The 15,567-nt window shown below is 36.1% G+C and overlaps 1 protein-coding gene across 1 annotated transcript; it reads right to left on the reverse strand.

The window, feature by feature from the left end:
* Positions 1-6,663: 6,663 nt before the first annotated feature.
* pitpnbl (phosphatidylinositol transfer protein, beta, like) lies at positions 6,664-15,509 on the reverse strand. Its single transcript, XM_056239781.1, has 11 exons — positions 15,406-15,509; positions 14,961-14,991; positions 14,592-14,737; positions 10,846-10,937; positions 10,659-10,666; positions 10,432-10,506; positions 9,969-10,052; positions 9,654-9,731; positions 8,567-8,674; positions 8,162-8,284; positions 6,664-7,160 (listed from the first exon to the last, which is right to left on the reverse strand). The coding sequence occupies exons 1-11, from the start codon at positions 15,492-15,494 to the stop codon at positions 7,113-7,115; spliced, it is 882 nt and encodes a 293-aa protein (XP_056095756.1). The 5' UTR covers positions 15,495-15,509; the 3' UTR covers positions 6,664-7,112.
* Positions 15,510-15,567: the final 58 nt, after the last annotated feature.

Raw genomic sequence — 15,567 nt, forward strand, 5'->3', positions numbered from 1 at the left:
TTACTTTTTCATTAGTGTGTCCTAATTTTGAATTTTGCATTAGTGTGTATGTCCTGATATTGATGTAATTTGATCATCTAAGCTTTAGTTAAGCTCATCACTGACAATGACAAATGTCATCAGGGAACTGGAACACAGTCTATCCGCTCTCTAATTCTGTATTGCATCAATGTGTGTCTGTACATATACATTTTAAACAGAAAGAGCATTACATGAGTAAATGTTATGATAGAAATCTACCATAATCTGCCTGTAATTTCCTGATGCAAATTCAATCAACATTTACATGAATTAATTTAGCGGCCACTTAAGCATTTACAAATGAGAGTACACTGTAAAAAATATTTTAGCAATTTAGTTATTTCAACTTATTTTTTTGTGTAGAGATAACTAGATTGTCCAGACAACAAGACATTTTAAGTTTTCTTGTCCTCAACTTATCGAAATAAGTTAGTTAAACTAAAAAAAAAACATGCAAAAAGATAACACAAAATAATGAGTTAAGTTTTTTTACAGTGTAATAGAAACAAATGTTATTGATTAAAAAAAAAGTGGATAAAAATCAATAAAGACTTTTGCTTTTCTGTTCCAACCCCCTCCAAGGGCCATTTGGTGTTCCTAAAGGGAAAGAGGAGCTGATAGTGATCAGGGCCATAGGCCAAGATGTGTGTACATCGGGGTCTAATAATTGTCACACCTTTTATTTAGTACGGTGGGGGAAGCTGTAATCTGCTGATTGGTCGGTTTGAATGTGTCACATTTGGGTTTCAGTCACATGGTCAAGGAAGGGATAAAAGAAGATTGTAACCATTGCTCTGTCTTCTTTTTTCTAGGCTCTCTTTTCTTGGGGCCTGCTCTTTACCTTTGAGGCTCTCTCCCAACTAGACTCTCTCTCTCTCTCTCTCTCTCTCTCTCTCTCTCTCTCTCTCTCTCTCTCTCTCTCTCTCTCTCTCTCTCTCTTCCTATCTCTCAGGTAAAATTCTACATATATGCTGGGTACAATTAATGGTATAAGATTTTATCTTCTCATACATCTATTTTGTAACTATTTTAACCATAACCAGATTTTGATTGTCATTAAACCCTTTCAATCACAAATGATGTGCTAACTATAGTATTAACATTAATGTTTTACCTATTGCAATAACTGCACTTATTTCCGTTGTTGGTTTAAGTAGCAGTGGGTGGTAATAGACAAGAAATATACAGTTTTATCCCATCTTGCTGAGAACATTTCTTTAGTCATTTGGCAATCCTGCTGCAGCTCTGCATCTGCCAGAAGAACTGTGGCAACGTCGCTTGAAGACACATACCAGTAAAGCTACAGTACTGTGAAATGTTTTAGGCACTTGTGTAAAAATGCTTTAAAGCAGTGTTTCTCAACCCCAGTCCTCGGGACCCACTGCTCTGCTCTCCCTTATTTAACACACCTGATTCAGATCCTCAGCTCGTTAGGATAGACTCTATGAACTGAACTGAGTGTGTCAGATAAGAGAGACATACAAAATGTGCAGAGCAGCGGGTCCCGAGGACTGGAGTTGAGAACCACTGCTTTAAAGTAAGGATGCTTTCTAAAATAATGTCATAAATTGATTTAATTTTCAATCAAAACAATATTTGGTGTGACCCCCCTTTGCGTTTAAAACAGCTTTTGTCCTAGGGACACTTGCTCACAGTTTTTTTCAGGTAGCTTTGCAGGTCAGTTTCTTCAAGCGTCTTGGAGACGTTGCCACAATTCTTCTGGATTTAGTCTGCCTCAGTTTCCTCATGTAATCCCAGATGGACTCGATGATGGTGAGATCAGATCTCTGTGTGGAACACCGGCTGTTGTCAGACTCCATGAGCATACGAAAATCTCACTGGATTTTTACAGTTATTACAAACCGGTAAGTCGGCGACACAGTGTTGGGCGCCCAAAGCTCATTAATGCACGAGGCCAGTGAAGGCTATCCAGTCTGGTCCGAGCCAACAGAAGGTCTACTGTGGCACAAGTCACAAAATTTGAATGATGGTTATGGGAGGAATGTATCACAACACACAGTGCAACACACTAGTACATGTAGCCAGGTACCAATCAAAGTGCCTATGATGACCCCTGTCCACCGTCGAAAGAGCCTGGGAACATGAGTGTCGGAACTGGAGCTTGAGTGGAAGAAGGTTGCATGCATCGATGAGTCCTGTTTTCTTTTAAATCACGTGGACGGCCATGCATGTGTGCAACGTTTACCTGGGGAATGTGTGTGTGCTTGTGTAATGTTCTGCATTAGACCGATAATCTCACATTTATGGCTTGTATGTTGCACTTTGGCCTGAAAATGGCATTAAAAGTAGAGACCGTCAGGAAACATAATATATTTAATATAATCAAATCCTGCATGCAGTCCAGTAATCCCTTTAGCCTCCTGATCACGCTTTTCCACGAACTTCATGGCACATCTGCTCAGCTCACACTTCTCTGGCTGGTCTGCTAAACCTGCTCAGAAACATCTGTTCCACGATGAACCTCTGTGCAGTCAGCATTCTTACAAAAAAATAAAAAGACTATACATTTCAACTATCCAAAACCTTGCACTCTTTTAATACAGTGAACAACAGTTATCTCCTGACCTGTAATTAACCTCATCTTTTGTTCCTCATAGACAGGCAGCAGCTCATAAACCTCTATGCCAGATGTGCTGAATAACCTCGCTAAACCATTAATGACATCCGGTCTGTCACCAATCTGTTTCTATTGAAATCCTATGCAGCAACTGGGAGACATGCATAAACATCATTGCATCATGACCGGTACGTTTGTTCCAGGGTTCCTAGTATTTCATATAGCTTAGGCTTCATTCCATTGATGTGATTATTTAAATGTTTATGAATAGGGTATTTATATGGATTAGGATTATATGGGTGTGGTATAATACCCATGATAAAGATTTGATGACACTATTTCAAGATCACTAATCAAATAAGTATAAACATACATTTGTATCATTTGATGTGGAGTTTAATTTAATTTAATAAAATGTGTAGTGAAAAATTACATTGCAAAATAATGCATAAATAATAATGCAATAATATTGCATAAAATAATAAAAGTATATAAATGTAATATAAGCATTTTCAGTAGTAGTCTCAGACTTTTGGAACTCATTCCAATTTTTGGTTTATTTGTAATATTTTATTTTAATATTTTGTGTGTTTTATTTAACATTGTGCCTCAGGTCCGTTGTTAAAAAAAATAAAGGAAAATAACAATTATGTTGCGTACACTTATTCAATGTGTAAAGAAAAAAATCACTGAAAAGTCCAAGGTGTTGTCTTTAAGAAACAGGACGTAAAACTATAACATGTACGATTTCAGAGCAAGTCATTTCATAGATGACATATCAAATATAGACTAAAATGATGATGAACGTTATGGCCTGCATGACTGGTGCAGAAGAAATGATAGACATAATAGTCAGAACATGCCTGTGGGGAAATCCATGAATATAAATTATGTAATGCTGACCTGTTTTTTATTAATTTATTTTTTATTATTTAATCCACTATATAGGCATTTTCTTTTCTCTGATGCTTCATAATCCCTCACTCATCCACCAGACTCTCCTTCTGTCTTCCCTTTTTCGTCTGCATTTAATCTAGTATTTAGGTAGCCTATTTAAAGCAGGATGTTTTCCATTCTTAAAACGCTTAAAATCATGATGATATAACAGGTTGTGTGTTCTGCTTTGTCTCTTGACATGTTGAACTCATGGCATGTGCAATGTGGGAAGACTTTAGTCTCACAGTTTTTTTCCTAAAATACCTCTCCTCTTTGCTCTCGCCATTCTTCCCGAATTAAAATGCATCAAATGACAAATTCCCTCACCAAATTTTCACGGAAATGCTTTGTAGTTTTACCAGCACACACACAGGTATGTGATTGCATTTAAAAACAATCCCAAATATCAGAATTCGTCTGTTGTCTGACCCAGGAATTTCCACCTTGTTTTTCTTTTCTTTTTTTGTGCCAGCTAAGGCACACTTGGACATAAAACACTTGATTTCCATTGCATAAAATAGTCTATTGACAAACATTATTACATTATGCTAAATCTGTTATAGCCCCTATTTTCTTGTATTCTTTTGTCTCTCCCTAGTCCTCTCCTGTGCTGCGTCACCATATTGAGAAAGAGATTTTACATTTAATGATGGGGTTACGAGCAAATTAATGAATCGAATAGGACTTTAAGTGATAGTCTTCTGCTGAACACAGAAGATATTTTGAAAAATGTCGGTAACCAAACAGTTGATGGGCCCCGTTGACTTCCAAAAAAAATATCAATGGGGTCCATCAACTGTTTGGTTACCAACATTCTTCAAAATATCTTCTTTTGTGTTCAACAGAAAAAAGAAACTCATACCAGTTTGGAACTTGAAGGAGAGTAGATTTTAATTTTAAAAAATCTGAATTTAATTTTTTGGGGTGAACTCCCTTTGTAGAATACATTCATAGGCTTTAGTTACATAATGTGCTGTCACAGGAGTCTATCAAGCTCTATTTGTGTGGAATGGTCTAAAAACTTCTCACTGGTAGATGATCTAGCATATAAATAAGCCTGCATGCTCTTCTGTGGTGTCTGAGCTTACAAATCCTGGCCTTTTCCCTCACACACACAATTCCATGTTAAATGTCACAAGGGGGTGTAAGACTGGAAAACTGGTTATAGGGAACGACCACTTCTTGAGAAGACAAAGAACCCACTGCATAGTAGCATTTGGGCTCACTCTTGTGAAGGCCCCATCCGAGACTAGAGGTCTCACCTCTGAATCATCCTAATCTACATTTCTTCTCCTCATCCCCCACTCCTTCCCCTTCATGCAGATCACCTGAAACTCACATAAGAATATATGTATGGTTTGATGTGAATGATTATCATTGAGTATTATGTTTGGTATCATTTGAAATGTCTCAAGAATGAGTGGTACAAATGTCTCATTCCCAAAGTATAAAACAAAAGGAAATAAGGTTTTTTAGAAGTTTAGAGAAACTGACACACAAAGGAAGGTGGACTCTATGCAAATGGCCTTTCTCCCCTACCCCCAAAATAAGGTGTAACCTGAATGCAAATTACCATTGAAAAGAAGTTCTGGCTATTTAATGGAATGCAGCAAGGAATCGTGGCTCTTTCTGTATCTCAGATCAGCCCGTGAGGTTAGCTCATGTAGTTCTTAAATGTTGGGTTTGCATCTATTTCTCTTATCCTAAAGCATTTGATGTTTTGTATTGATGATCTTTGAACTGATTATGAAATTTGCATAATACTTTTACCTGACATATTAAATTGTTATATTTGATTATTCTAACAGACTTTGACTTTATTTTCATTGGAGTTAAAAGGAATAGTCAAACATTAACGTTTATTTAATGATGCACAGATATCATTGAAAAACTTTTTCATTTTATGGAGTCAGATGAAACGAGTTAATACATAAGATAAAATGTATTGCATTTAATTGAAAATCTCTTTGCCATGACGGAACACGCGTGAGACCTTCACCTCTAATCGATACCGCCATTGGATCGAATTAGACGGCCTTACAGGGGAGTGTAGCCTCCCACAACGTAAAACCCAATTTGGGAGTTGTTCCTCCTCATGAGACAGTGGAATACCCTTCCCACTGAACAAATCTTATGTACAGATTTTCACACTTTCTCATGCCTAACAAAGAGCTGGTTGCCAAGTAAGCAAGTTTGCACACAGCTTTAAGATAATGTATCTGTGCGTTGTGTATGAATGAGTGTCTAGAGTTGGATTGTGCTTAAGATGCTGCTAAATTGTTTAAGTGTGTTTGCTGGGGAGGGGTGAGAGTAAATGGGCTGATGGCCTCCCTGTTTCTGTTTTGCTAATATGTTTGTTTGTAATTACGATGGACATAATTTTATCCATAATCCTGTGAAATTTCTATTTTAAAAGTTATTTTTTTTAAATTTGTCATACCTGCCCATGGGACTACAGGTGGAAATTAGCAATTGTTGCTATAACCTGGCCCAAGACATATTATTTTGTTTAACAAGTTTAATGTTTATTTGTGCATTGTCCCTGTTTCAAATAAAACAATTTCCATTCCATTTCATAAAAAATTAAGAAAAACAGAGGCATAATAAAAACAAGTCATTTCAATTAAGATATTAATCGTGCTTCGTACATGAATTTTATGTTACTCTGAACACAAAGAAATAACAGAGCTTGTAATTTAAAAGGAACCTTTATATAAACTAAAAATAACAGCGCAAAAGATCAAACGATGCAGACAGCTCATGGTTATCTTTTCTTTTATTTCTTGTTACAGTATTGTAAATTAAACTTTATTTTCCAAAAATTCAGACCATCCACACCCGAACAGAGGGGCGTGGCCTGCAGTATGTCAGTCAAATGTGGGAGGGGTTTCAAGGCTCTTACACTCAGTTTAAAAATGAAACCGTATCAGTTCACTGCTCTCGACATCCACACTGCAATCGGTGCAGAACTGAACCAAAGCAAAACACCACCATAACTAAACCAGAAAAGCGTTTTCCTTTCATCTCAGTTTCTTCAATCCGACATCAATGATCCTACCTCTTGAGGCATATACAAGTTCCCACCGAGATTTCCTGAACAACATGACAGATTTAACAGAATTAAGAAGTAAATTACTTAGTCATTTATTTATGGTCAAAATACATGTAGTGAAATGTTTCCCCAGTCTCTTGGCGAAACGGGCTTGGGATTCGTTACTCCACTGGCGCACTCAGTAAAAAGCTGATGGTTGCAAAATGAACCAAAAACCATTAAACAGTTATAATACTTAATTATAAAAAGAAATGCCGGTATCACTTAACAGTGAATCCAAAAGAATTTGGCAGCAAATGATGAGGTTTAAAGTCAGACTGCACAAACCACTGATACACATGCATACTCTGCTCATTCGCACAAACGCATTCACACTCATGGTAATGGACACGTCCTGGGTAAGGGATGACAGTTTCCTGTTTGGAAGGGCTTCATTATGCGGCACGTTGTGATTGGCCATGAGGACTGGAGGAGGTCAAATAAAAAGTAGCCCCTATTTTGTTTCTTCTATTCTTTAGACGCTCCCTAGTCCTCGCCAGCTTTCATCCCTCGCACAGACCCTTGGCTACGCATCTGAAAATTAAAATAAACAGATTTTTAATAACAACGACACATAGAAGAACACTTCCATTCAAAATTTGGGGGTCAGTAAGGTTTTTTTATGAAAGAAATGAATACTTTTATTCAGCATAGACCGTAGAGACATTTATCATTTAACAAAAAAAAAATCTATTTCAAATGAAAGCTGTTCCTTTGAACTTTCTGTTCATTAAAGAATCCTAAAAATGTATCAGTTTCCACAAAAATAATTATTTATTAAGCACACCTGTTTTCAACACTGATAAAAAGAAGAAAGGTTTCCGTAACATTTAATTAGTTAATATTAGTAAATGCATTAACTAACATTAACTTACAATGAGCAATATATTTGTAAAGCATTTATTAATCTTTGTTAACATTAGTTAATAAAAATACAACTGTTCTTTGTTAGTTCATGTTAGCTCAGGTCTATTGATTAATATTAACAAATACAACTTTAAACTTGTAAAAAGTAATACAAAAATAAATGAACACGAATTAAGAATAATGCATTCTTCAAAAGCATTTTTCATTGTTTGTTCATGTTAACTAATATAGTTATTTGATGTTAAATAATGAAACCTTATTGTAAAGTGTTAACGGTTACCTATGTTTCTTGAGCATCAAATCAGCATATTAGAATGATTTCTGAAGGATCATGTGACACTGAAGACTGGAGTAATGATGCTGAAAATTCAGCTCTGACATCACAGGAATAAATTACATTTTTAAATATATTCAAATAGAAAACAATGCAGCCTTAGTGAGCAGAAGATACTTTTTTTTTTCAAACACATAAAAAAAATCTAACCAACCCCAAACCTTTTCCGCAATAGTGCAAGTCTAGCTTTATGTCACAAAACTAATAAGACTATATCTGCTAATATAGTAATATTAGTGAAATTCTCCATAATCATCTCAACAAATCAGAGTCCTGCAAGCATTCGGTTGCTGTAGGCAGAACTGCGTTGCATGGTTTCTACAGAAACACATACCTGGTCCAGCTCCCTCTGCGTCTCTTCCTCCATCCTACGAATGTCATCCATAGTGAGGTCCACCCAGCGGTCCAGCCAACAAAAGAGCTGCCGGTGGAAATTAGTGAAGAGCCTTTTCTCCTGCTACTCAGACAGAGAGAGATGAGGTTGATGTTACTGCAAGTACAACAAAGACTTATCAACACCTGACAGCAGTGGTCAAATCTTCATGTAACGAAATACATCAAACCAGAATACATTTACATTTAATCTATTCACTAAGCAGCGTTACAGAATTGCGAAGTACAAATGTTAGTACACAGACCCCAGAAAGATAAAGCAGAGGGATATTTTTAATAGAGTATGAGTGTAAGTTGAGCCTCTGTGTAGGTAATGAGGAACTATATAACAGTGCTAATGGATCACCTTATGAATGAAGTTCTCCACACGTCCCTGCAGACCCCACCAGCGAAAATGAACCGTCACCAGCTTATACGCGGTCATATAGGGACAGTTACCATTATGAAGCTCTTTCTGGAAGAGACGGAGAGATGGATGCATTAGGAACAGATATTGTAGATAATCACTCTTTTGGATAGTACAATAAAATATTGCTTTTAAATTAATGTAAACAGAAACTGTGCATAAAAGACTGTGAACTCAAATTTCTATGACAGAGGCAACATTAGCTTTGTTCTCTAAAAAAAAAAAAAAAAAAAAAAAAAACCAGAATGGCAGACAAAGTGAGAAAAATGTTGATTTAAAAAAACTCACCCCCATGTTGTTCCAAACCCATAAGACCTTCGTTCATCTTTGGAACACAAATGAAGATATTTTTGATTAAATCTTTTCCATCTCAGAAGAGTTTTCTGAACCAGCTGATCACGTGGTAAACAGTGCAGCGCTTCTGGGTTCCACGTCAGGAAGTCGAAACTCGTTGCTTAACATTACGGTTGAACCACTAGAGTCACATGGACTATTTTAACTGTCTTTCCTACCTTTCTGGTCCTTGAAAGTTGCAATGATGTTGCAGTCTATGGCTGCTTCAGAAAGCTCTCGGATTTCATCAAAAATACCTTCATTTGTGTTCTGAAGATGAACGAAGGTCTTACGGGTTTGGAACAACAAGAGGGTGAGTAATTAATGACAGAAACTTCATTTTTGGGTGAATTTACACTTTAAGACTGTGTATTAATAACAATAAAAATGTAGTGATAAAAACCACTAAAAAAGGAAAGAAAATTTTAAAGTTTACGGAGTTTTCAGTGACATATAATGAATATAATGTATAATAATGCAATATTTGTGGGTTCTAATAATAAAAAAATATATTATTAATAAAATAATAATATTATTTTAATAATAAAGAAGTAATAATAATAAAAAACTCTTCTTTATTTTGGCTTAAAATATTGCGGTAGTATCGTATCGTGAGCTCAGTATAGCGATTTATTTAAACGTGACATGAGTGTACCCCTAATATGTATGTGTGTGTGTGTGTGTGTGTGTGTACCTTCCATTCAGGTCCTAAAGGTCCTCTCCCAGTTTTCTCCGAGTGGTAGACGGCGGGGTCCTCTTCTGGTTTGTAGTCCTGAGTGATGAATGAAACCATGATGGAGGCATAAAGCAATGGGAGTGTATGAGGAAAGAAGAGGACAAATATTAAAGCAAAACAGCAGATCAACAGATGATTCTGAGCTTATAAGGTACTGCCGAATTTTAAGCACAAAATGAGGTAGAATAAGTTTAACACTGACTGTATATCATTAATACAAATGCTAGACAATTTCACACAAAGACAGAAATGCATTTTTCTAATTCAACTCACCACATCATCCACCTGAGAGCGATCAGCTATATCGATCGGCACAATCTCAATGTCCTCCCATTCCTCAGGAGGAAGACCATGAGGCTGCATAAGTGGAAGATTGAAACATTAGAATGAAGACATAGTTTCAGTGGGGTTCAGTTTGTATGAACAAATAACTAAAGTCAAGCCCTGAATAATGTCTCTAACCATAGCGACAGTGGCTAAAAGTAATAAAGCTGGTGACGCCCATTACACCGGAAAGTCTTATCAAAATCTACATGTTATTTAATAAACAAATCTGATTGAGGCGCAAGTTCATCCATCACAACAGCAGGTTTTTATTAATTATAATTAACTGATTACGCTGCATTGCACCCAGACCAATAAACTGGGGGGAGACGCTCTGGTTGAAAGACTCCACCTGCAGCACAATTATTGGGCACCTCGAAAAGGCACAGATGAACTGTAGACAAACACTCACATTCTCAGTTGTTCCTATGTCTGGTTTATGCCAGGTTTCAATCTTAATGAAGAAATCATCTTTCATGTACTCATTCTGAAAAGGAAAAACCACAAGAGAGCATCACAAATGGAATCCTTTTTTATTTCATACACAGAGTTTGTATAATCAACAGCGAGACATGATGACTAAACTATGATTGAGCAAGGACGACCTGTAAGCAGTGATGATCTCAAAAATACACTTACTGTAACAACTGCAGTTTTCCATAATCGATTCAGTTTTGGGAAAGAAAAGAACAGATTTTTTTGTATAGATCAGTCATTTTCATCACTCAATGCATTAAATGCAAAAGCAAAAAAGGGTTAAATCATACAATCCCATTTGTATTTAATCACTTATTCACACATGCACAAGTAATTAGTGTTTACTAACTAGTGCGACAGTATGGGTAGGCGTTCCAGGCCTTCTCATGAAACACCAGGGCTCCTTCAGGGGCAAACATCTGAATAAAACCGGGAACCTTGCTGTAAAAGACATATCAATATTCAAAATATTAGGGGAGACTAAATGCATCTCAATTACACAAATGCTTGTTTTCTATAGCAGTGTTTTTCTATGTTGGAATATTTTTGTGAAATGTATCCTTTAAACATGATATTTTTGTTTGATACACAAGCGAACAATTCAAAAACCTTGAGACCAGATTTTATGATATAATTTTATGCTGTTTCGTAAACTGTTTTGCATTTCATGATTGTTTTATTGCTTAAATATTGCTGAAATCATATTATAGGCTATTTCACTGGATCCTTGACCATGTAGTGTGACAAAATGCCGCGTTACTAAGGATACGTTTACACGACAACAATGAACTAAAAACAGAAAAAATTTCCCTTTGTGTTTCCGAAAAGTTTGCCGTAAAGACAACAACGTTTTCAAAAAGATCCCCATTCACACGGATCCACGTAAACGATTAAAAACGCTGCATTATGCTGCCAGGCCAGTAGTTAGCGATGTCACTTTGTAAAGAAAAACTACGCACCTGTAGATAGAACACGTAATAAATTTGCGTGTGACGTCACCATTTTCACAAATTCACATTTTTGTAGTTTACCCAGAGATCCATAATGGTGCTGTTTTCAAAAACGTGCATTTTGAAACCCGTTTTTTTTTTAAGTTTGAGTTTTCAGGCCCCCAAAACACTGACGTATAAATAAACTGACAAAACGCATAAAAAGTTTTACATTTTTAGTAGAGCTGTCAAATGAATAATCACGATTAAACACATCCAAAATAAAAGTTTTTTTACATAATATATGTGAGTGCACTGTGTATAATTATTTTGTATATATATATATATATAAATACACACACATGCATGTATATTTAAGAAAAAAATATTATTTATATATAAAATATTTACATTTGTATATAATATAAATTATATATAAATCTATATACAGTATATACATGAAAATATTTCTTAAATATATACAAGCATGTGTGTGTATTTATATATATAAAATAATTATACACAGTGCACCCACATATATTATGTAAAAAAAACTTTTATTTTGGATGTGATTAATCACGATTGATCATTTGACAGGCCTAATTTTTAGTTGAAAGTGTCGTGTAAAATAAACTGTATATTTTTTCCCCTAGTAAATGTCCAAATGTTTTTTAGCCAAGAAAGAAAGTAAAAAATGTGACAACTAGTATTAACCTCCCATATACACTACTGTTCAAAAATGTCTTAGTGTTTTTGAAAGAAGGCCTTTATGCTCACCAAGGCTGCATTTATTTGATCAATAACAGTAATATAGTGAAATATTTCAAAAATGTTCCCCCCAAGAATTTTTTTATTTCTCTGATCTACATATGTGCATTTTAATAAAATTGGATAACAATAGCTTTAAAACTATGTCAGTGGGCAGTAGATTATTTGTCAATACATGCTCGCTCAATCTTCACCGTCACTCTTTCTTTTTCTCTCAGTCTCTCAGTCTCCTTATCTTGCCCTGTCTCTTCCCCTCCTAAAGCTGAGCTTTGACTGATAGTCTTTTCATTTTCATCTGTGTCAGTGAAGAAAGTAAACATGTTTTATGAATCAATTTCTTAGCAAGTTAATTTAGGAATGCTAGGTAACTAAGTTTATTAAATTCAATCACAATATGTAGCCTACACATTCATTATTAATTTTATGCCTAATATGATAAAAACGGTTTTCTTGTCGTACTTGTTTCTTGTCGACTCACATTGACAGTTACTATAATTATTACATTACATGAATTCTACGTAAATTATATAGGGGTATTTTCAATTCAAAATGGCCAAATTAGACAAAAGTTTATTAGTTTGCCTGATTATTTTTGTCGGTCATTAAGCATTTATATCCTAAAACAGCTGTCAAATATGAAATGTTTAGTTTAGCTACTTACATCTCGTACTTTATGACAGTTAACAGCTGAAACGTCGCGCTGCAATTCACGCTCAGCAGCTTATGTCAACATAAAGCCCGCCTACTTTGATTTGATGGGTCATCTCAAATATTTTGACATAGACGAGCGGTGACAGACCAATGAGGCAGCTCAGATGAGACGATCTTGGTGCTGTGTGCAATATCCTTGCAGCACTAAAGCAGAGTTAATACTATATTAGGCAATTATTTCACAACCTTTATTATATACACAAAAATACAGAGGTCCGAACCTCGGTGACCTCATAGCTGGCAACAGCTGTCTCACATGATTCTTCAGAAATCATTCTAATAGGAATATTGCTGATTGCTGCTCAAGTTTCTGTGGAAAAAATTCTTCAGAAAACATTTTTCAGGATTTTTTTAATGAATTTTTCCACTGGCTCCCTGTCAAGCATAGGATTGATTTTAAATGGGTCATGAACTGAGAAATCAAAATGTCCTTGATCTTTTGACATATAAGATGTCATTGTACTATAAAAACATCCTGCATGTTTCAGAGCTCAAAACTTTCTCAGTCTAAAAATAGCTTATATTGAAGCCAATCTGCCAAAACGAAAGGTATTTTTTATTTAAAATGTGATTAAATTATATATATAAAGCGATCAAAGAACGCTCCCTTTACAATCACTCGAGCTGTCAATCAAACAGCATGAGTTTATCAGTGGCCTTTCGCCAAAACTCCCGTTATAGTCAACGAATCTCTTATTTACATTGTGTTTAAACTGTTAGTTATAATGAAAGCGTTTGTTAGTGTGCAGAAATCGAGATGCAATGACGAGATCACTGCATTCATGCGCTCAACATGTCTGTGATCGGCTACAATGTTCATCACTGCAACCTTAATGCCACAATCTAAATAAAATGCTATAGATCTAAATATAATGCTATAATCAACACTTTCCACGATTAGTTAACCTTGAGAGCTGTAATAGTAAAAACTTGCTAAAAGTTTTCAAGAGAGTTCCACATGTAATACTTAGCTATTGCATATGCAAAGATGTTAGCCAATCACAGCAGTGGGCGTTTAAGCTGAAGTCTCACAACAGACACGCCCCTTCAAACAGAGCCTTCAAATACAAGTCAATGGCTATTGGCTACCGTCAACTGTCTGATTAGCAACATTCGTTACAAATATCTTCTTTCATGTTCAACAGAAGAAAAACTCATACAGGTTTGGGACAACATGAGGGTGAGTAAATGATGACAATTTTCATTTTTGGGTGAACTATCCCTTTAAGTACGTTATTTTGGGTGTCTCTTGTATATTGTTAATTGCCTTTTATTTTGTTTTTATTTCTCTATCTTGTTCGCTTTTAATTCATAGTGATTCTTTTATTCATTGTAATGTAAAGCCCTTTGGTAAACCTTGGGTTGTGTTTAAATGTGCTCTATAAATAAATATTAATTGATTGAACATTTATAGAAAGTTCAAAACAACAGCATTTATTTGAAACAGAAATGTTGGTAACAAAGTAAAAGCTCTCACGGTCGCCTTTGATCAATTGAATGCATCTTTGCTGAATAAAACCATTTTTAAAAAATCTTTCTGCTAACAAACTTTTGAACTAGAATAGTAAGTAAAAACTAGAACAGTAAGTGTGACTGCTAAGAGTGGGAGTCCCTGCCAGAGGTTCCTACAACAATTCTGTGCTCACAGTCGTGTTGACATGATCAAAGCTTTTACACATGCTCTCACCTGTGTATGTGGTAGATCTTGTGGGTGTACTGGCCCTTCTCGCCATCCTTCTCGTAAGGTTCATTTCGGAGGACCTCAATCCCTTCTCCTCCACCTGTGTTGTTCTTACTGGCCTCTGCAACCGAGTACAGTTGGCCAACCTGGTACTGAGAGGGGGGTAAGAGGGTATTACATAAATAAATAACTAATGGCAACTGTTCACCACACAATAGAGACAAACAATGTAATGGAGAAGAGGTCCTGCTGACTCCATTTAAGTGAAGGGAGCTGTCTAAATATTTGCTTGAGCAATAACAGAAGCACAGATTCCCACTGATCACAGAAGACAGAGCAGCCGGCTATTGTAATAGCAATGACTCTTTCTCTTACCTCTTCTACTGAACATGGCAACAGCACCTGGCTGAAAGGAGAATTGAATAGAGGTTAGAATTAAAAGATAAGAACATTTATTAATATCTCATATCATGGAGACTGCATCGCGCTGCGATTGTATAACGGGCGTGTCGTTAGCTGGCCCCGCATTATTGTACGATAAACCAGTGTTTTAACATCCAACGGAGTCTGAACTCAAAACGATACTATTAAATGCCCATCTTATCATGCACTTGTAAATAGCGGCGCTGGTGGGAACGCCGTCCATAAAACACACTGTAATGCTGTATCAAGCAGGCTAAGCGGTTAGCGCCGACATATCACGGGCTTAAAATTCACTATTTATTATGCCATATGGGAATATGCTTTAAAAAAGACAGGCGAGTGCTCCAAGATATAACGCAACTGAATCTAGTAAATGCATTCTGTAAAAGCCACTCACTATTGCTTGACGAGTACCATCCCGAATCTGGACAGAACGGTACATTCAACAACAGATTGCGGTCGCCGGAAATGAGCCGCGCGCGTCATCAGTGACAGGGGCAGGCCAGGGGTCTGAGGACAGAGACCATGATGGGAAGGGAATGTCGAGGGATAGTCTCTC

Source organism: Rhinichthys klamathensis, unplaced genomic scaffold (genome assembly GCF_029890125.1).
Source record: "Rhinichthys klamathensis goyatoka isolate OS25496 unplaced genomic scaffold, OSU_Roscu_1.1 h1tg000571l_1, whole genome shotgun sequence".
Taxonomy (NCBI): domain Eukaryota; kingdom Metazoa; phylum Chordata; class Actinopteri; order Cypriniformes; family Leuciscidae; genus Rhinichthys; species Rhinichthys klamathensis.

Bases quoted from the DNA above. Each gene is read 5' to 3' on its own strand.
- pitpnbl (XM_056239781.1), bottom strand. From the start codon at position 15,494: ATGACGCGCGCGGCTCATTTCCGGCGACCGCAATCTGTTGTTGAATGT. The intron at 10,053-10,431 runs GTGAGTGTTTGT...CCACTTATGCAG, and splicing joins ACATAGGAACAACTGAGAAT to CCTCATGGTCTTCCTCCTGA. The intron at 7,161-8,161 runs GTATGTGTTTCT...TTTAATTTTCAG, and splicing joins CGCAGAGGGAGCTGGACCAG to ATGCGTAGCCAAGGGTCTGT.